Source organism: Phaethon aethereus (assembly GCF_964289735.1).
Source record: "Phaethon aethereus genome assembly, chromosome: 7".
NCBI lineage: Eukaryota > Metazoa > Chordata > Aves > Phaethontiformes > Phaethontidae > Phaethon > Phaethon aethereus.
The window spans coordinates 41,801,936-41,823,020 of record NC_138583.1 but is presented as its reverse complement, the minus strand read 5'-3'; the positions used below and the strand labels follow the sequence as shown (position 1 = coordinate 41,823,020).

Here is a 21,085-nt window from a genome sequence, read left to right as displayed (position 1 = left end):
AACATCCATAATTTTGCATTCTAAGAAAAATCTAGATTTTCAAGTAGTGTTTATTACTTGAACATAATAAACTTTATTACTTCCTCTTATTTTGATCTGATGCAGTATGCACTTCTGGTTTTTGTTTTCTTCTACAGAAGTACTGAGATTTTATTGATGTTATGTAATGCTTTGGCTCGGGGCTTAATTCTTTGTTGGATTCCAAAGCCAAAACTTTTTGAGAAGACAAAAAAAGATGCAGCAACAGACAGAAGCAGAAAAGCTGCAGCAAAGAAACATGAAAAAGCAAATGTCATCCAGTCTTTTTCAGTGGATCCCAGTGGACTTTGTGATATCAAAGCTGCCTTAGAGGTACAAAGACCTCATTTTTTGTAGTCTTTTTTGGTTTGTTGTTATGTTACAATTCATATAAATTAAATTGTAGAAATTTTTGTGAAAAATAAACTACCATTTTTTACAGTTCCTGCCACCACAGGTCCTCCCTAAATGCACACTGAAGTTCCTTACCAACTGGGGCTGAGTACTGTTAACTTCCATTTGCTATATGGGTTGACTTAGTGGAGATGTTGTTAGGCTGAGAGATGCATGTCCAATAATTTTAAAATAACTAATGTGTGGCATGTTCCATACAAAGAGCTTTCCATATTTCTCCTGTGTTTTAGTCTTTTTTTTTCTTCTTGGTGTTTAGATTTGTGAATTTGCCTTAAAAGTGACAACTGCCATCATACCTAATGAAACAGTACCTATTGCTGCACAACAACAGATCATTGCTACATGGGTGAAAGCAAAACAGTTAAATCAGCAGCAGATCAGACAGAAACTTGGGACTGAGGAGGAGGTATTATTTCTCTGAAATCCTGCATAATGTTGAAACTTTTCTTTGAAAAATTAAATTCATAAATTAATTCAATAATGACTGAAATTATCAATGTGTATTTTCTTCTATATATTTGAATACAACGTGAAAATAAATTTTGGCTGTAGTTCCCATAAATGTTTTACACAGAAAATTTTTCACATCAGGCATAGCAGCAAGTCTACATTTCTTAACTCTACTTTATGTTTTTAGCTGCCAAGAATAATTATGGTGATGTTTGTCATATGATGACTGTGTAACAAAGTTGGTTTTGAATTCATACATTTGAAATAATAAAATGGCTACATTAAAATGTTAATAAAAATCAGCTATATCTATATCAACTTTTAATGTGGTCTCCTTATGTATAGAATATGGACCTAGTACGTTGGAAATTAATATTTCATTCCTATCTTTTTATTATGTCTAAAAACCAGAATCCCTCAGTGATGTATGGAATTTACATTCATCGTATTGGTACTATGTTTTTTAATGTTGAAACTGTAGTAGTTCAGAGTTCACAATATTAATTAAAATAAATAAATACATAAAATCCTCCATTTTAAGGACACAATAAAGAGAGGAAGACTTGCTTAATGCAAATTGAGGTTTTCAGACATAGTTACTATTACCTTGTCATCTCAATTTATGTCCTTAATGCTTGCAAAAAAAAAAAAATCTGTTAATGTGAATTTTTTATTTCTTAGAATAATGAAGAAGCACAAAACCCTGTGGCAAGAATTCTTGTTGGCCTAGAAATGTATTCATGTAATGGCTTGGGTCTCATGGATTTCACTGTTCCTAGCTTATCTCAGGTATTTAGTTTTGCTTTGTTATCTCTTGTGTTTTAAGAAATTGCATAGTATAAATGTGATTTTAGTTTCAGTTTTGGATGGAGGCAAAATTAATTTTGAAACTTCTATTTAACCAGTATATCCTTTAAAACTTTCCAAGAGATTGAATAGTTATGACAGGTAGAAGACTTTCATAACTGAATATTTTCATTTATGCAAAAAACAGATAGCATTGTAATACTGGTATTGAATTATTGCCATGTTGCTGTAACAGATTATTTCACAGATGAGCATGATGGGTTCAGATTAATTCTGTACAGAACCATACTTCTGACCTTTCATTTTTGTGGAGAAAAAATTATACCATCATAGAATCATAGAATCATTTAGGTTGGAAAAGACCCTTAAGATCATTGAGTCCAACCGTTAACCTAACACTGCCAAGTCTGCCACTAAACCATGTCCCTGAGTGCCATGTCTGCATGTCTTAAATACCTCCAGGGATGGTGACTCAACCACTTCCCTGGGCAGCCTGTTCTAGTGCTTGACAGCCCTTTCGGTGAAGAAATTTTTCCTAATATCCAATCTAAACCTCCCCTGGTGCAACTTGAGGCTGTTTCCTGTCATCCTATCACTTGCTACTTGGGAAAAGAGACTGACACCCACCTTGTTACAACCTCCTTTCAGGTAGAGGGGTGTATTTTAGGGTTTATATTGGAAGTATTCAGAACTTCAACAGAAGACTTAATGTTATAGTGAATTTACTTTGGCAGTTAGTTTGGTAGACCACAACTACAGTTTGTTATTATTTAAAGAATTTGGTGGCTTTTAGATGAGGTATAGTTTCTTAAAGTACTTGCTTTTGATCAGTCTTCCATGTTTACTCATGCTGAATAGTGCCACGCTTTTCCTGTGATCGTGTAGGTTACCAGGCTATTCCAGAGGAATAAAGCTGGCATAGAAAGGTTTATACCCTGTATTTTCAAAACAGAGAGTTGTAGACTTAACTGTTTGATTACCACATTTATAATTTCTACCTCCTGTAAAGATCTTTCTTAAAGGACTAAGATGTATTTCCCCATTTAGCTAAGAATCTGGTGACATTGTTTAACACTTTTGTAGAAGTCCTTCTTTGTAAAGACCAGGATCTGGGTCCTTGTAAATATATAGGTATCTAATTCTAGTTGGTCTACAGATTTATGCCAAATATTATGAGTTAGCTTTAGCTATTACTTCAGTGGCTTAGTTTTGGCAAGTGGTATTGTAGTATCCTCATTTTGACCAATTCATTAACAATTCCCATTATCTTGAAAAGATGGAACTTTCTCACTGATGCATGCAAAAGCAAGGAGAACGTTTAGATCCTATAATGAAACTATATATGAAACACTGTTGTTGTAAAACCAGTTCTATCTCCCATTCTTACATTTGACTTAACTAAAACGAGCTCTGAATTTCAGAAGTCCGGTTCCACTCATTTTGAGAAGAGGACTGAGGGCATATAATAAGTTCTGGCAGATACTGCTGATCAAAAGTCATGCACACTTACATCTGGATTTGCATACACTACTATGATACTTACTACAGGGTGAACGATGTGTCTCTATCGTATATTTTGATTCTTTTTGTAACTCTTTGGTTTTCTAGATTTTATCATGTACTTGTTTTATCATGTACTTGTTCCATGTCCAGGTGGGTTGTATGGAAGGTACATCTTGTAAGCATGTAAGTACTATAGAAAAAGAAGAGAGCATGATAAAAACCTGAGATTTTAACTCTTTTTTTTTTTTTTTTCTCCCTCCCCCCTCCAGTTAGTGAAATTGGCTTTAGAATGCAGTTGGTCAGATTCCTTAGTGGAATTGCAGACACTGACACGACTTACATATTTTGCATATGCATCACGTGACTATGAAATAGTGATGACTTGTTCCAAAAGGATCTTGCAATCTAATGAGAACTTTTTCCACAACAGAGATACTAAGAAATATGAAATGTGAGTAGATGGAATTTTGCATGATACTGTGGTATAGTTGAACTAAGTTTTGAAGAAAGAGTATATAGGGTAAATGTATCTGACCACATACTCAAAAGTGAAAGAATCTGTTTTACAAAGAAACTGTACAGTTAGAGGTGGAAGTGAAATTTTCCTACTTCTGCTGACTCTGTCATTACCAGTTACTTAAGTACTGCAGACGATGTTTTAATGGTGCAGCATAGCCTGAGTAAAAGGCAGCGTGAGATCCAGATTGTGGATCTGGACCCAGTTCAGGAAGATATATGAATTTTGTTATCCAAGTGAGTCAACAGGTCATATATACATGAGTTTGAGTGTCTTCCTGAGGAGCTTTGCTTTTCTGAAATGGTCTGTGGTAATCATGGTCTTTTCACACTTTCATAATTTCCAAGCAGAAAGGAGCTTATTCTAGTTCTTTTGCTGATGCAAACAGCTTCCAGTGCTGAACTGGCTGTAATACCCAACGGGTCTACACGGTTCATGGAACAAGATGGAGCTGTGAGTAATAATAGGTGATAGCAGCTGCTATATTCCAAGCTCTGGTGTCAGGTAGTCGTTATGGTCTTGATTACCACCATATGGGTCTAATAGGAATGTAACTAATTTCTTTAAAAGCCCAGTGTGTTACTTAACTGATAATTTAAAACTTTGATCTCAAAGGAAAAAAAAAAGATAAGAAAAGGTTTCCTATATGAGCAGATCTGTTGGTGGAGTCCTTTATTATAAAAAGATAATATCATTCAATCCTTCTATTTTTTTATATAATTTCCTCCAAAAACAATGTAATTTTATCAAAAGAGGAACGAATAAATTCCATTTAGTAGCAATTTGTTGAAATGTAGGAAGTTTGAAATAAACACGTGAAACACTTCAAATATAATCTATTGTTCATTTTTCTCTCTAAAAAATAATTTATCTTTAACAGAATATTCTGCTCTTTGAAATCCATGCTAGTTTGCTACATGGGGAAAAAACAAGTAAAACCAAATAAGATATCTTAGCATGAAATATGTAGTTTCAGAACATTACAGAAATTGACAAAATACTTGCTACATATCTAGCAATCTGCAAACCAGTGAATGATAAAATGTTTGATTCCTTGACAAATGTAGTAATGAAAAATGCTTCCAGAGAAATGGAAGATGAACTTAGTCTTCCCATGGTAAAGCACAACTTCAAGACAAAGAAGGGTTAAAGATTTATTTTTAACTTTTTGTTGTTGTTAACTTGTCCTGTAGAACACTGGTGTCCTCTTGTGGATGGAAATCATAACTGTGTGATAGTTCTCACCACAGGGCAGGATCTAGGCCAACTAGAATGTCTAGGGTTTGTGTATGGTTGCACATTGTAACTAAGACATTAAAAAAATCTTGCAAGTTATATTACTTCTTTTCTTACAAAATCACTATTAACCAAAGCTATAAAATTATTTAATTATTTTTAACTGATTAACTGCTGGGACTGAAATCTACATTCTTTTCTTCTAAATGTAGTGGAATATGATCCAAATAAATTTCTCCAGAGTCCTGTGCATACTTTACCAGACATAGGTGAGACCAATTCCAAAAGAAAGTATCAAAAATGGTCTAATTTTCCCTATTTCTTTTTTTAATTGCTTGCCATGTAAGTCTGACTTTGGACTAATATTTTGTTTGATGTACAATAGTGAATAATGGGGAGAAAACACCAAATCTATTTTCTCCCCTTGCTAAATATAGATAATAATTTTTAATCTGATTTCACAGTTATTTTCATTATAGCTGTGAAAAAGATATTTTATTTCTGATATCTTTCTACAAAATGTTCAGTTCTTCAAATATTTTCTGATCTTAAAGTAAAATCAGTAGAAGCATTTATAACTTCCAAAGCTAGAGACATCTATTTAGTAACTACTTGAAAGCATCATTAATAGAAACTGGTATGTTCTTAGACTGTAAGACTGGCACTTCTTGGATTATTTGTCTTTATTCAGGCCTGGTAACAGAGTGAGACAAGAAATGTTAAGCACTACTGCCTGTATACAAGGAAAGAGTATAATGGAACATTTGTCTGGAAGAAAACATTTGCGTGTAGCAGCATCAAAAGCCTTTGTTCAGAGTGCCAGGTATGTTTTATTTTGAGAGGAGACTAATATAAAACAGACCTAAAATTTGATTTACAGATTTGGAGATCAAGATATTCTCTCCCAAGAATGATAAAAATCAAAATAGTTGTGAATTGAAATGCGTAACAAAGGATTTGACAGATTTTTACAGTTTAGTAAATTCATCAAGTACCGTATGTTCCACATAGCTGATCTTGTAATGTTGTAGGATCATAGGAAAATCTCATTAGATTTTCCTATGATTTCCTAGATTTTTTTAAAAGACCTCAGAAGGGCTCTAGTCCAAACTCTTGCTCAAAGCAGAGCCAGCCCAGGGCTTTATCCAGCCTGGTCTTGAAAACCTCCATGAATGGAGACAGCACAACCTCTGTGAGTAACCTGCTCCACTGCTTGACTGTACTCATCGTGGAAAAGTTTCTGCTTATAGCCACTGAGTACCTTTCTTATTTCAACTTTCTTGCTTATCCTGCCATCCACTATGAAGAGCCTGGCTGCTACTTCTCTATACCTTTGTTAGGTTATTAAGAAACTTGTCCTCGTTAGGTCCCCCAAAGCCAAGTCTTCTCCACGCTGAACTAGCCCAGTACTCTCAGCCTCTCCTCTCAAGGCAAGTGCTCCAGTGCCTAGATCATCTTGGTGGCACTCCACTGAGCTCGTTGCAGTTTGTCCATGTCTGGCATGTGTTGGGTGGCCTAGAACTGGATGCAGTAGTCTAAATGTGGTCTAAAGAGTGCTGATTAGGGGGTGATAATCCATTCCTTCAACATACAATCTGTTCCTGTTAATACAGCCCAGGATGATGTTGGCCGTTGTTGCCAGAGTACACTGCTGGCTGGTTTTCAGCTATCTGTCCACCTAGACCCCCAGGACTTATCAGCAGAGCTACTCCTAAGCCAGTCAGTCCTCAGCCTCTACTGCAGAACATCATATTAATATTGTGAACTGTATGTCATGAATCCAAAGTGGAGAGATTGTTTTAAAGAATGAATAGGCAGGAGAAGGTGATGCATGGATGATCCGTGACTTTGGTATGAATTCTGTGCCATTTGGAAGGAATAAATTAATGAGCAAAAGTAGACAATTAGAACTCGTAGAAGGTGAACATGTGATGGCTGATGTGAGGCTGTTAACATTGTAATACTTTCTTCCTTCCATTGATCATTAAAAAGAGAGTGATGAACGAAGTTAGACTAGCTAGTGTAACAGAACTCTAAGGTGATGTCATGTTGTGGACGAATCTCTATTTTTTAAAATTTGCATGCTATGACAAACACTTTTTCAGGAAGGACTGAGCGTATATATATACACTTCAACACATTCCAAAAAGAAGACAAATAGTGGTGAGCAAAAATTAGGCCTTAGTAAGTCTAGTGTTAAGACATAACGTGTGTAGGCATATGGACTCTAAAAATCATGAAACTATGGGAGAAAATGACAAAGGTCGTGAGATTCAAAAACTACTTCTTTGGAAATAGTAAAACTATTCAGTGGGTGATCGTTTAATACAAATCCATAATTTTTAGCTAAATTTTAAAGCTTTTGTGCACTCATATGAGTACTGTGTTGTATCACAATCTGGAGAATTATTAAATTTTATCAATTCAAAGTAACATTTGCCTGGAATATGCTCAAAACAATTTGAATGCCACTTGTGTTACAGTGGTACTGTGCTATGCAAAATCCTTTGCATTTTAGTAATTGTTTTGTTCTATTTTTAAATATGTTTAGGATGAGAAATTAACATAATAGGAAGCAAAAAAACTAGATTATTCCAATGAGAACATCTCAAGTAGATTTCTACTATTTTTTTAAATGAAGGCTCTTGAGCTGGGATTACACAGAAATACAGTAAAACCATCAATATGGTACTTGTTTATCACTACTTCTGCTGAATGTGTGAAGGTGTTTTGTATATAAAAATGGAAAATATCTTTTGTATGAAACTCATGTGCTAACCCTTTATTACTAAGATTATATATGGTTGTGCCTAGATCAGGTAAACACGGATATTTGTAGAAGTAAAATCCTTTATTTTGGCTCAAGTGTGATTGTTTTCCTTCATTAAGTTGTTCTTCACTTTCTTCAGGTATGCAGGTGAAGCTGGAAATTATTCCCTTGTAATGTTTGCAGCTAGACACTTTTGGAATACATGTTTACCTTTGCTGGGTTCTCCACATGACAGAGAGCAGTTTAAACAACCTATTGAAATAATTCTTAAATATATAATTAAAGCAGAATCTAAAAATAAACAGGTAAGAATATCTAAAAGGTATTGCTAATTGTGCTTGTGTTTAGTGATTGGTACTTACGATAAAGAAGAATTTTGGATTGCTCTGAAGCTCTGGGTTCAAGATAACTTTCCTAAGAGGGGAAAGTGACTTATTTATCATAACCACATAAATGGTTTCTTACCTGCATTCACAAAGCACACATTCATACATACAGGGAATCACATACTCTTTTTTTTTTTTTTTTTCTTCCATTTGGTGGTACTTCTGGTTTTAGGCAATTGTCAGACTTGCAACAGTTTTCTGCAAAATAATTTGCTGTCTGAAGAGCTGTAGTGTTTCACTTTGTGAAGCTTACAAAAGGCAATGTTTAGAAAATAGTCAAAAGAAAAGCAGGAAAAAATCTGTCACTTCTGGAAAGAGTGGTAATAGATCGTAAAAGACAAACTCAGGAAAACAGTGTAACTAAATGAAGATTCCCCACACCTGCAGATTCAAATTTCTCTTTCACCTGCAAAAAGGAATTTTAACTTTGCATATCTTCAGTTTTTTAACAGACTTTTTAGCAGTTTGGCAGTAGGAAGGAGTTATAATTCAAACTGTACTGGGAATTGGTGATAAAACTAGATACTTGTTGATTATGAACAGCATGCATAAACTGAAGAAGTCATCCTCTCGAAACAATATGTAGGTGATGTTTATCATATAAGACATCTCGCCATATGAAATTTCTTTTGCACACTGAAACATCCCTACACATTTACAATTTTTCTTACTTAAAATTCCCCAGAGCTGATCCATTTCTTTTTCCAAGTTTGATTTACATGCCAGTGAAGCTGATGTGAGTTTTCCTGTGCATTTCCATGGGCTCAATTTCAGTTAGAGCCTGAAACGTTTATTAATAACTCTTGCATTCAAGCTCAGTGGTACCAGTATGAGCCTGCATCTCAGATCATCAAGCAGTGAGGTATAAAAATAGAAAACTTAATTTTGATTTCTCTTCAAGCCATGTATAAATCAGAACTAATCAGAGATGATGACTGTTCTGCTTGATTCTGGGTGTGTAGGAGTCAGAACTGATGAGAACACTGTGTACTTGGAAGCACAGTGAAGACTGTAAACTTAATGGAACTTTGACAGTGTTTGGATATATATCAGTAATTGCCCATAGGCACAGTTCTAAAGGTTTAGTTATTTGCAGAGATTATATATTTAAAACCAATAAAAAGGAGTACTTCATTATGTGTATACAGTTAACGCACTACCACAGCATATTTTCAGAGTGAACCCTTAATAAGTAGTATTAAAAAGCAAGACATTAATGTAGATAATGAAAGTATACAGTTATAGATAGTATAGACTTTATGCCTGAAAATGGTAGTATTAGTTAGAAAAAATATTTCCTATAAACAGAGCATTCTATATTTCATCATTTCTGGAGTTACTGAACTTTTTTAATATACTGTAGTAACCATTGTAAGAGGCAGGAGGTGGTCTCCAGTGATCCTTGATCAGGCTAACTCTAGGCAATTTTTTAATGCAGTCACATATGGAGAAGCATATACCAGAAGATAACTTCTAGTTTAGTTCAGCAAGGCAATGGTTCACTTATTTGAGATATGTACCAGCCTGACAACTAAAAATGGGTTAAAACAAAAGTAAAGTAAAAGCAAGTACTACAAAAGCTTTGCCACTGCTATTACTAGCTTTCTTAAAACAAGATTACAGATTGGTTTTTGAAATCTGGAATTGAAGCTGTCCTTTGCCCTCATGTTACTTCCACAGAATAATAAAACCATAGAATGGTTTGGGTTGGAAGGGACCTTTAAAGATACCTAGTCCAACCCCTCTGTCATGCACATCTTTCACTAGATCAAGTTGCTCAAAGCCCCGCTCAGCCTGACGTTGAACATTTCCAAAGATGGGGCATCCACAACTTCTCTGGACAACCTATTCCAGTGTCTCACCACCCTCATCGTAGAAAGTCCCTCCCTTATTTCCAATCTAAACCTACCCTCTTTTAGTTTAAAACCATTGCCCCTTGTCATGTCACTTACGGGCCTTGGTAAAAAGTCTTTCTCCATATGTCTTGGAAGATCCCTTTCTATATTGAAAGGCTGCAATAAGGTCTCCTCAGAGCCTTCTCTTCTCCACACTGTACAACCCCAACTTTCTCAGCCTGTCCTCATAGGAGAGGTGTTCCACCCCTCTGAGCATTATCGTGGCCCTCCTCTGGACCCTCTCTAGCAGGTCCATGTCTTTCTTGTAATGAGGATCCCAGAACTGGATGCATTATTCCAGGGGAAATCTCACCAGAGTGGAGTAGAGGGGCAGAATCCCCTCCCTCAACCTGCTGGCCACGCTGCTTTTGGTGCAGACCAGGATACTATTCATCCACCAGTATCTCTAAGTCCTTCACCACAGGACTGCTCTCAATTCATCCCCCCGTCTGCACTGATATTGGGGATTGCCCTGACCCAGGTGCAGGACCTTGCACTTGGCCTTGTTGAACTTCACAAGGTTCCCACAGGCCCACTCCTCAAGCCTGTCAAGGTCCCTCTGGATGACATCTGTTCACTCTAGTGAATCAACTGCACCACTCAGCTTGGTGTCATCAGCAAATTTGCTGAGGGTGCACTCAATATCATTGTCTATGTCACTGATGAAGATACCTGCTGGAAAAGTAGCATGGTGAGCTGTAGGCAATCCAGGAGTCTCCTGGAGTGCATTGAGGATAACTTCTTAAGCCAGATGACAGACAGCCATGCCAGAGGGGATGTGATACTGGACCTGTTGGTCACCGACAGAAGTGAGCTAATCAGTGTTGTCAAGATTGGAGGCAGCCTCGGCTGCAGGGGTCATGCACTGGTGAAGTTCTCAGTCCTGGGGGTTATGGGGCAGGTGAAGAGTAACGTCAGGACCCTGAATTTTAGGAAAGCAAACTTAGAGCTCTTCCAGGATTTAGTGAATAGGACCTCCTGGGAAACTGCCATCAGGGCCAAGGGAGCAGAACAGAGCTGGCAGATCTTTTAAGGACACTTTCCATAGAGCGCAAGAGCTCTCGATCCCCACATGTAAGAAATCAGGAAAGGAAGGCAAGAGACCGGCATGGCTGAGTGGAGACCTGCTGCTCAAACTAAAGGGCAAAAGAAGGAAATGTATAGGCAATGGGGGCATGGACAGGTATCCTGGGAAGAGTATGAGGATGCTGCCCGGTTGTGTAGGGATTGGATTAGGAAGGCCAGGCGTGGCTGGAGCCAAACTTTGCAAGGGATGCTAAGAGAAATAAGAAGGGCTTCTACAGGTATGTCAGCCAGAAAAGGAAGGTCAAAGAAAGTGTACTCCCCTGGTGAACACAACTGATAAACTGGTAACAATGCACAAGGAGAAGGCTGAGGTACTCAACAACTCCTTTGCCTCAGTCTTCACTGGCAATCTCTCTTCCCACACCTCTCGAGGGGATGACCTGCAGGATGGGGACTCGAGGCACAAAGTCCCTCCCACAGTAAGGGGAGATCAGGTTCATGACCATCTGAGGAACCTAAACATACATAAGACCTGACGAGATGCATCCCAGAGTCCTGAGGGAACTGGCTGATGTAGTTGCCAAGCCACTCACCGTGGTATTTGAAAAGTCATGGTAGTCAGGTGAAATCCCTGGAGACTAGAGAAAGGAAAACATCGCACCCATCTTTAAAAAGGTAACAAGGAGGACCCTGGGAACTACTGACCCATCAGCCTCACCCCTGTGCCTGGGAAGATCATGGAACAGATCCTCCTAGAAGCTATGCTGAGGCACATGGAGGACAGGGAGGTGATTTGAGAGAGCCAGCACAGCTTCACCAAGGGCAAGTCCTGCCTGACCAACCTAGTGGCCTTCTATGATAGAGTGACCACATCAGTGGACAAGGAAAGAGCTACGGATGTTGTCTATCTGGACTTCTGCAAGGCCTTTGACATGGTCCCCCACAACATCCTTCTCTCTAAATTGGAGAGATACGGATTTGATGGGCGGACTGTTGGGTGGATGAGGATTTGGTTGGATGGTTGCATCCAGAGGGTAGTGGTCAATGGCTCAATGTCCAGGTGGAGATCGGTGACGAGCGGTGTCCCTCAGGGGTCTGTACTGGGACGAGTACTCCTTAGTATCTTCATCAATGACATAGACAGTGGGATCGAGTGCAGTTCTCAGCAAGTTTGCAGATGACACCATGCTGAGTGGTGTGGCTGACATGCCTGAGGGAGGGGATGCCATCCAGAGGGAGGGGATACCATCCAGAGGGACCTGGACAAGCTGGAGGCATGGGCCCGCATGAACCTCATGAGGTTCAACAAGGCCAAGTGCAGGGTCCCACACTTGGGTCGGGGCAACCCCCAGTACCAGTACAGGCTGGGGGATGAAGGAATGGAGGGCAGCCCTGCCGACAAGGACTTGGGGGTACTGGTGGATGAAAAGCTGGACATGAGCTGGCAATGTGTGCTCACAGCCCAGAAGGCCAACCGTATCCTGGGCTGCACCCAAAGCAGCGTGGCCAGCAGGTAGAGGGAGGGGATTCTGCCCCTCTACTCCACGCTGGTGAGACCCCCTCTGCAGTGCTGCGTCCAGCTCTGGAGCCCTCAGCACAGGAAAAACATGGACCTGTTGGAGCAGGGCCAGAGGAGGCCACAAAAATGCTCAGAGGGATGGAACCCCTCTGCTCTGAGGACAGGCTGAGAGAGTTGGGGTTGTTCAGCGTAGAGAAGAGAAGGCTCTGGGGAGACCTTATTGCAGCTGCCAGGGCTTAAAGGGGGCTTATAGGAAAGATGGGGACAGACTTTTTAGCAGGGCCTGTAGTGATAGGACAAGGGGTAACAGTTTTAAACTAAAAGAGGGTAGATTTCGATTAGATATAAGGAAGAAATTTTTCACAATGAGAGTGGTGAAACCCTATCCCAGGTTGCCCAGAGAGGTGGTAGATGCCCCAGGTCAGGTTGGACGGGGCTCTGAGCAACCTGCTCTAGTTGAAGATGTCCTCACTCATGGCAGGGGGCTAGGTAACCTTTAAAGGTTCCTTCAAACCCCAAATATTCTATGATTCTCTTCTATGATTCATATCATTCTATGATATGAAATAGTATTGGTCCCAGTATGGACACACCACTCATTACTGGTTTCAACTTGGACATTGAGCCATTGACTGTAATTCTTTGGATCACAGAATCACAGAATCACTAGGTTGGAAAGGACTTCAAGATCATCAAGTCCAACCATTAATCCAGCGCCACCATGTTCCCTAAACCATGTCCTGAAGCACCACATCCACACGTTTTTTGAACACTTCCAGAGATGGCGACTCCACCACCTCCCTGGGCAGCCTGTTCCAATGCTTGACCACCCTCTCAGTGAAGAAATTTTTCCTAATATCCAATCTAAACCTCCCCTGGTGCAACTTGAGGCCATTTCCTCTTGTCCTATCACTAGTTAGGTGGGAGAAGAGACCAACACCCTCGTCGCCACAACCCCCTTTCAGGTAGTTGTAGAGAGCGATAAGGTCTCCCCTCAGCCTCCTCTTCTCCAGACTAAACAACCCCAGTGTCCTCAGCCGCTCCTCATAAGACTTGTGCTCCAGACCCCTCACCAGCTTCGTTGCCCTTCTCTGGACACGCTCCAGCACCTCAACATCCTTCTTGTAGTGAGGGGCCCAAAACTGAACACCGGATTCAAGGTGCGGCCTCACCAGTACCGAGTACAGGGGCACAATCACTTCCCTTCTCCTGCTGGCCACAGTATTTCTGATACAGGCCAGGACGCTGTTGGCCTTCTTGGCCACCTGGGCACACTGCCGGCTCATGTTCAGCCAGCTGTCAACCAGCACCCCCAGGTCCCTTTCCGCCGGGCTGCTCTCCAGCCACTCCTCCCCAAGCCTGTAGCGTTGCATGGGGTTGTTGTGGCTGAAGTGCAGGACCCTGCACTTGGCCTTATTAAACCTCATACAGTTGACCTCAGCCCATTGATCCAGCCTGTCCAGATCCCTCTGCATAGCCCTCCCACCCTCCAGCACATCAACACTCCCACCCAACTTGGTGTCATCTGCAAACTTACTGAGGGAGCACTCGATTCCCTCATCTAGATCATCTATAAAGATATTGAACAAGACCAGCCCCAGAACTGAGCCCTGGGGAACACCACTTGTGACCGGTCGCCAGCCGGATTTAACGCCGTTCACCACAACTCTCTGGGCTCGGCCATCCAGCCAGTTCCTCACCCACTTCCTTATACATCTAACAGTCCATCCGTCAAACCTGTATCTCTCTAGCAGCAAGAAGGTTGTGGGGGACCATATCAAAGGTCTTACAGAAATCCAGGCAGGTGACATCCATAGCTCTTCCCTTGTCCACTGATGCAGTCACTCCATTGTAGAAGGCCACTAGGTTAGTCAAACTTTGTGCGTTCATGGAATTAAATGCTGATTTGACCAAATCTGATAAATCTTTGATGATGGTGATGTAACGGTTACCCAAAAGTTGTAGCTACAGCTCAGGTCATTTATTAGCATAGTCTTTTATGTATTCAATGGTCATTATATCAGTAGAATGGTACATGGATCTATTTGTGAAACAAGATAATGAATTTATCTTTGAAGTTGCAAAACGGTGCTGTAGAGGAAAAGGGAAACACTTATCATATGTCTCACTGTTGGGTGAGAATTGTAATGGTCAAATTTTCACAGGTAAAGCCAGCTAAGCAAAATGGGACAAGGTACATTAAGTTATCTTTTAAAAATGATCTGAAAATAGTCTGTAAAAATAAGTTGTTACTCATTTTTGACCAGAGAGAGTGTGGAGGCTCTGCTTGGAGTACTCAAAAGATGACTGAACAAGGCCCAGAGCAACCTGCTCTATTTCAGCCTTCTTTGGGCAGGGTTGTAAACTAGAGAGCTCCAGAGGTTGCCAACCTCAACTATTCTGTGATTCTCTGACAGAGTACTTCAAAATTTCATGTTACTACTGATTCTGGTTATTGCTGTATTGGTTTTGTATTATAGAACTAATTCTGGGGAAATGGCTGTGGTTTTCATCTCCTGCACAAGTACCTATTTAAGTAACAGGTTAATAGTTCATATTAACCGTATTAATTAGTTTACAAATGAAACAGAAATACAGTAATACTTAAAGACAGATGTTAACTGAAATTTAAAGGGCTTTTTCTTCCTTTTTCTTCTTTGTCTTTTTAGGAGAAGAAAGATATGTTGCCTTTGCATCAGTGGATTACAAAGGATTTTCAAAGTCTTGGGTTATCAGTTGGGTACTCTCTCCCAGGCATGTTCTTCCTTCTTTTGATCTAGTAATTAAAAAAACCCCAGTATTTTGTAATATCGTTAGTTTACTTCTTCAGTATATTAATAAATAATTTCAATATACTTCAAAGGTGTCGAAGAAGATCTGACACTAAGAACCTCCTTATATGGGTTGTTATTCGACATATACACTGATAAAGCTGATTGGGAGACAGCACTAAAAGTCCTGGATGAAGGTATTCGGGTTTTGCCTCAGAGAAGACACAAGCTGTAAGTTGGTTGACTTATTTTTATTAAAATAAGCATCCTGATTCTTGAGAATTATAAAACTCTTAAGTATTTTTTTATTTTGCATTGGGAAAATACTATGATTACTTTTTGTCAGCCTGTCAGTTCTTATAGCAGAAAAACACTTCTGTGTCTTTTTGGTGAAAAAGGCTCGGGTGGGTTGAGCCTGGCTGGGGACTCAGTACCCCCCAACGCCACTCTGTCACCCCCCTCCTCAGCGGGACAGGGGAGAGAAAATGTAAGGAAAGGCTTGTGGGTGGAGATAAGAGCAGGGAGAGATCATTCGGCAATTACCATCACGGGCAAAACAGACTTGACTTGGGGAAATTAGGTTAATTTATTGCCAATCAAATCAGAGTAGGGTAATCTTAAACCACCTTCTCCCCCCGCCCCCCGCCTTCTTCCTGGGCTCAACTTCACTCCCTATTTCTCTCCCTCCTCCCCTTGCACGGCACATGGGGACATGGAATGGTCAGTTCATCACATGTGGGCTTTGCTGCTCCTTCCTCCCCATGGAGAGGACTCCTCACGCTCTGCCCCTGCTCCAGGGTGGGATCCCTCCCACGGGAGACAGTCCTCCACGGACATCTTCCAGCGTGAGTCCTTCCCACGGGCTGCAGTTCTCCATGAACTGCTCCAGCCCGGGCCCCCCCACAGGTGCCGTCCCTCAGGAACGGGCTGCTCCAGCCCGGGTCCCCCCACGGGTGCCGTCCCTCAGGAACGGGCTGCTCCAGCCTGGGTCCCCCATGGGTGCCGTCCTTCAGGAACGGGATGCTCCGGCCCGGGCACCGCCACGGGATCACGGCCTCCTTCGGGCATCCCCCTGCTCCGGCGTGGGGCCCTCCCCAGGTGCGGGTGCAGATCTGCTCCCCGTGGGGCTCCATGGCCGCAGGGGCACAGCCAGCCTCCCCGGGGGCTTCCCCGGGGGCTGCCGGGGACCCTCTGCTCCGGCGCCTGGAGCCCTCCTGCCCCTCCTGCCCCGAGCTGGGGGCTGCAGGGCTGCTCCTCTCACACGTTCCCACTCCTCTCTCTGGTTGTGATTGCTGTGGCAGTTTTTTTCACCTTAACTCTGCTTTCCCAGAGGCGCTGCCACAGTCGCTTGATGGGCTCAGCCTGGGCCAGTGGTAGGTCTGTCTTGGAGCCGGCTGGCGTTGGCTCTATCAGACAGAGGGGAAGCTTCTCACAGAAGCCACCACAGAGCCACTTCTCACAGAAGCCAACCCCGCCTCCACCAAAACCTTGCGACGCAAACCCAGCACAAAGACATATGTTGGCAGTTCTTCTTCTCATTAATCTGTTCATAATATTTGTAAATTTCTTTTTTTTAAAAGCTTGTATATAAGTAGTATCTTATTTTCCAAGAGAATAGGTGCATGAAATGTGGCTATATAGCAGAAACTTTAATTTTCCTAGCTGTAAACCCATTTCCATTAATTGGAAACTATATTATCTATATTATTTTATATATATATATAATATATATATATTATATATTATTATAGTCTTATTCAAGTTCAAAGATTTATGCCCTTTTATGTCAGTTTATGAACTTTACATTTCTGTACTGTACTGATATGAACTAGTATATCTGTCCTACTCACAGTTACTTTACAGGTAATGCAGATGCAAGTAATTTGCAATTTTTTTGGTCTCTTTCTAGCCTGATTTTTAAACATATGTCTACATTGAAGGCAGGATTGGGATGCGATTTTATGATGGATATTCAGAAATTCAGAGATGAAAGTGAAGATTATTTGTCACATATGTGGCGCCATTTGGTAACAGTCTCCAGAAGTATTGTTGGACAGTTAGGCTGTTTTCAAAATGCAATCATTGCTTTACAGGTTTGTCAGTTTTTGGTGTATATTCAAGTGCTGATAGAGTGATGTTTCTCAAGTGATTCATGGGATTGAAAGTTCTGTGGAGTACATAACTGAACTGGTAGGAAGGCCATATACTTGACCGTTACTTTTTATGGCTTTGAAATTGCTCTTCAGTTGGAAAACTGTGTATCATTGAATCTTGTTACCCTGTAAAAGATCGGTTCAGTCCTGTCAAAAAAAGAAGTCTGAGTAACTAATTGCAAGAAGTTTTGATAAAGCAAAGAATTAAGTGGTACAGTTTTCTGTTACATTCTGTTTAGCATAACTCTGATTAAGTGATGCCAATAAAACTGCTCACTGTCAAATTACTATTTTTTCCTTCTGTTAAGACTATATTGAACTTTTTAATATCATTTCGATGGTTTACATCACCGAATATAAACAAACTCTTCCTTTATTACTTTTATAGAAACAAGAAAATGAATGGCAGAAGATTGATTATCTGATGGAATTTGCTGAGTGGTTATATTGTAACCAGTTTCCCCTCAATGATGTTCTTAAACCTCTGGACTGGGTGGTAGATCTCTTGCTACGTATGAAATTTTCTGTGCAATCCTCACATGAAGAAGGTATGTAAAAGGTGTATGTCTTTCAGAGGAATTTCTCAGCATCAAATGCAAGGGACATTTTTAATTTGCAACTTAGTTACCACAAAGAATGGCAACAGCTTGGCTGTACTTTCTCCAATATTCACTGTCATTTTTTCAATGCTAGCTTAAATGTGTCTGTGAGTTCTGTGTCGTGCCATGGAGACCTACCCACAGTCTTTTCCTGTAAGATACAGCTCCTATCTGACATAGGTGTTCCTGAGTTGTGAGATGCTACCAAAAGGCAGTGCTAGGCAGTTTGTTTGAAATGCAACCTCATGGAGGGCCAGGTGTAACTGTAGAAAATGGTTTCTGTGCCAAGATTTGGGTACTTATGTCCATTGCTCTTTCCCTGCCTTTATCTAGTATTTTAGCATTGATTTTTCAAAAGTGACTTTCAAAGCGATGTACGCTTTCAAATACTTACGTAACAGTATAAAAATTCTTTTCAGTGACCTATTTTGATGGGATACCCCATTATTTAATTGGAAAAAAAAAAAGCATCCCATTTCTGGAACAGTACGGTACTGTGTGGGATTAATCAGCATCTGCTCTGGTCTTATTTTTGTGTGGATAGATGAGATAGATCAGATAAGTACTTCTGGTGTTTGCATTGTAAAAGGTAAATGTTCAGTGTCTCTAGTATCACACATTTGATTAAAGACATAGTAGCAATATTCTGTTCATACTTTTCTGTTAGCAGTTCTGTTGTGGTTTTTTTACAGCCATATGGCAATTTAAAGTTTGTTATTGTTCTTTAATGATCCTCCAACCCAGTTTCACATAGTTGCTTATTACTTCGCTTCACTATGCTTCCATTACTGGACTTCTTACACTACCTATGTTTCAAGAAATTTTTTACAAAACTTTTAATGGATAATTAAATAATATAATAAGAAAACTTAGATTCAAATATAAAACATCACAGGTTGGAAGGGACCTCAAAAGATCATCTGGCCCAACCTTTTGTGGGAAAGGGAGCCTAGGTGAGGTTATCTAGCACCCTGTCCAGCTGTGTCCTGAAAACTTCCAGTGATGGAGACTCCACCATGTCCCTGGGGAGGTTGTTTCACAGATAGATTGTTCTCACTGTAAAAAATTTCTTTCTTATATCAAGATGAAAACTCTTCCAGTGCAACTTGTACCCGTTGCCCCTTGTCACCCCTGTGTGGCTTCTTGTGAAGAGACAGCCTCTGTCCTCTTTGTGGCTGCCCTTTAAGTACTGTGATGAGGTTCCCCTGAGCCTTCTCTTCTCCAGGGTGAAAAGACCTTAACACCTTAAAAATTTCTTCATACAGTAGGTTCTCCACTCCTTAAGACTTTCTTCATAAACTAGGTTCTCCAGCCCTTTGATAATTTTTGTGGCCCTCCTTTGAACCCTCTCTGGTCTGTCCACATCTTTTTTGATTTGTGGAGACCAGAACTGGACACAGTACTCCAGCTGTGGCCTTACAAGCACTGAGTACAGTGGGTGGGATGGTCACATCTCTTATCTCTGCTAATAATGCCTGCCAGTGCAGCCCATGATCCAACTTGTCTTCATTGCTTTAGCAGGACACTGCTGACTCATTCAACTTGTTGTCCACCGGGACGCAGGTCCCTTTCAGCAAGGCTGCTCCCCAGCTACACAGATCCTGGTCTGTACTGGGCTCTTTGGTTATGTGGTCCCAGGTGCAGGACCTTGCACTTGTCTTTGTTAAATTTCATACAGTTCTTTCTAGCCCACTTTTCTAGCCTGTCCTGGTCTCTCTGTAAGAAGGCTCTCCCCTCTTACAGAAGGGTGGCATGTCCACCTTACCATCCAGTTTGGCATCACCAGCACACTTGATGAGGGTGCTTTCCCATTTGCAATCCCATTGTCCAGATCATTTATAAAGATGTTGAACAGCATGCGTACTGATCCCTGGCGGACCCTGTGGGGTATTAAGGCACGGACTCTGGCAGGGATTCAAGCCAAAGACCTTTATTGCTACAAGTGTCTGCTTTTTATACAGTTACAGCTCTCTCACATGTCACAAAATGCGTCCTGATTGGTTACCACACACAGTCCACGCACTTCTCCACAGTCAGGATTCGCTGCCTGCAGGTGTCCACGCGCTCCTTTGCTTCCTCTTAGTTGTTTACCACAGCTCCTTCTCCTCAAGGTTGAGCCCTGCAGGTGTCCAGCTGTTTACCAGCTTCTCAATGCCACAGCTCCTTCTCCTCAAGGTCGAGCCCTTGCAGGGTGATCCCAACAGGACCCCACTTGCGACAGGGTGGTAGCCTGAGTACAAAACGTTGATCACCATCATCTGACTGCACTCTGTTAGCCAATATCCTGCCCATCTTGCAAACTACCTATCCTGTGTGTATCTTGCCATCTGTATCTTTTATTATGAAAGAATAAAATGAATTTGCTGAACTGTCCCTTTCTCTAACTTTATGGTATGTTAGTCATGCTCAGAATTCACTCAATTTGCCTGTTACTTTAATGACTTCATCTGTGACAGTCATTGGATTATGTGGTAGGTGTTAAATTACTGCACTCTGCTTTATGTTGTAGAGCATCACTTTGATGTTGAAGGAGAACTGTGTCTTTATAGTACTTATCTTTAAGCTGAAAATCTGCTGAATGAATTGGTTTTGGGCTGAATTTCAAAGCAGAGTTGGAATTTCTATAAAACATCAGTGCTTACTGAAAAATTACTAGAATTATAGAGCACAAAAGAGGGGATTGTGTAGCAGAGTATCTTCTGTAGTTGCCATCAAGAGCCGTTAAGGTATCTCACTGCAGACACAGAGATGAGCTTGAGCTATATTCTAGACTTAGTTGACATTGACCCATCTGTAATTGGATTATTGCCCATTTCTGTTTTGGAAATGAGCGCTGGCCAAATACCCTTCTTGCCGGCTAGACTACTGGTAGTTAGGACATGGTCTTTAGTACCCATAGAAACCACTACACGTCAGGATCAAGAGGATTTTTGATTTGACTGCAACATTACTTAAGTGGCTGAAATAAATAAGTTAGACCACCTTTCCCACAGATTTATTTTCAAGAAGACATAGTTCAAG

The 21,085-nt window shown here is 40.7% G+C and overlaps 1 protein-coding gene across 1 annotated transcript in view; it reads left to right on the top strand.

Annotated features, from left to right (window-relative positions):
- CFAP46 (cilia and flagella associated protein 46) overlaps positions 1-21,085 on the top strand; it is a gene marked incomplete at both ends in the record, with an annotated part of 92,428 nt that overhangs the window by 33,150 nt on the left and 38,193 nt on the right. The window contains 11 exons of the mRNA XM_082002334.1: positions 138-351; positions 689-838; positions 1,564-1,671; positions 3,462-3,643; positions 5,637-5,768; positions 7,855-8,037; positions 13,112-13,175; positions 15,211-15,295; positions 15,405-15,543; positions 17,222-17,405; positions 17,854-18,013. Of these exons, the coding sequence (XP_081858460.1) occupies positions 138-351; positions 689-838; positions 1,564-1,671; positions 3,462-3,643; positions 5,637-5,768; positions 7,855-8,037; positions 13,112-13,175; positions 15,211-15,295; positions 15,405-15,543; positions 17,222-17,405; positions 17,854-18,013 (1,601 nt within the window). The remainder of the gene's footprint in view (positions 1-137; positions 352-688; positions 839-1,563; positions 1,672-3,461; positions 3,644-5,636; positions 5,769-7,854; positions 8,038-13,111; positions 13,176-15,210; positions 15,296-15,404; positions 15,544-17,221; positions 17,406-17,853; positions 18,014-21,085) is intronic.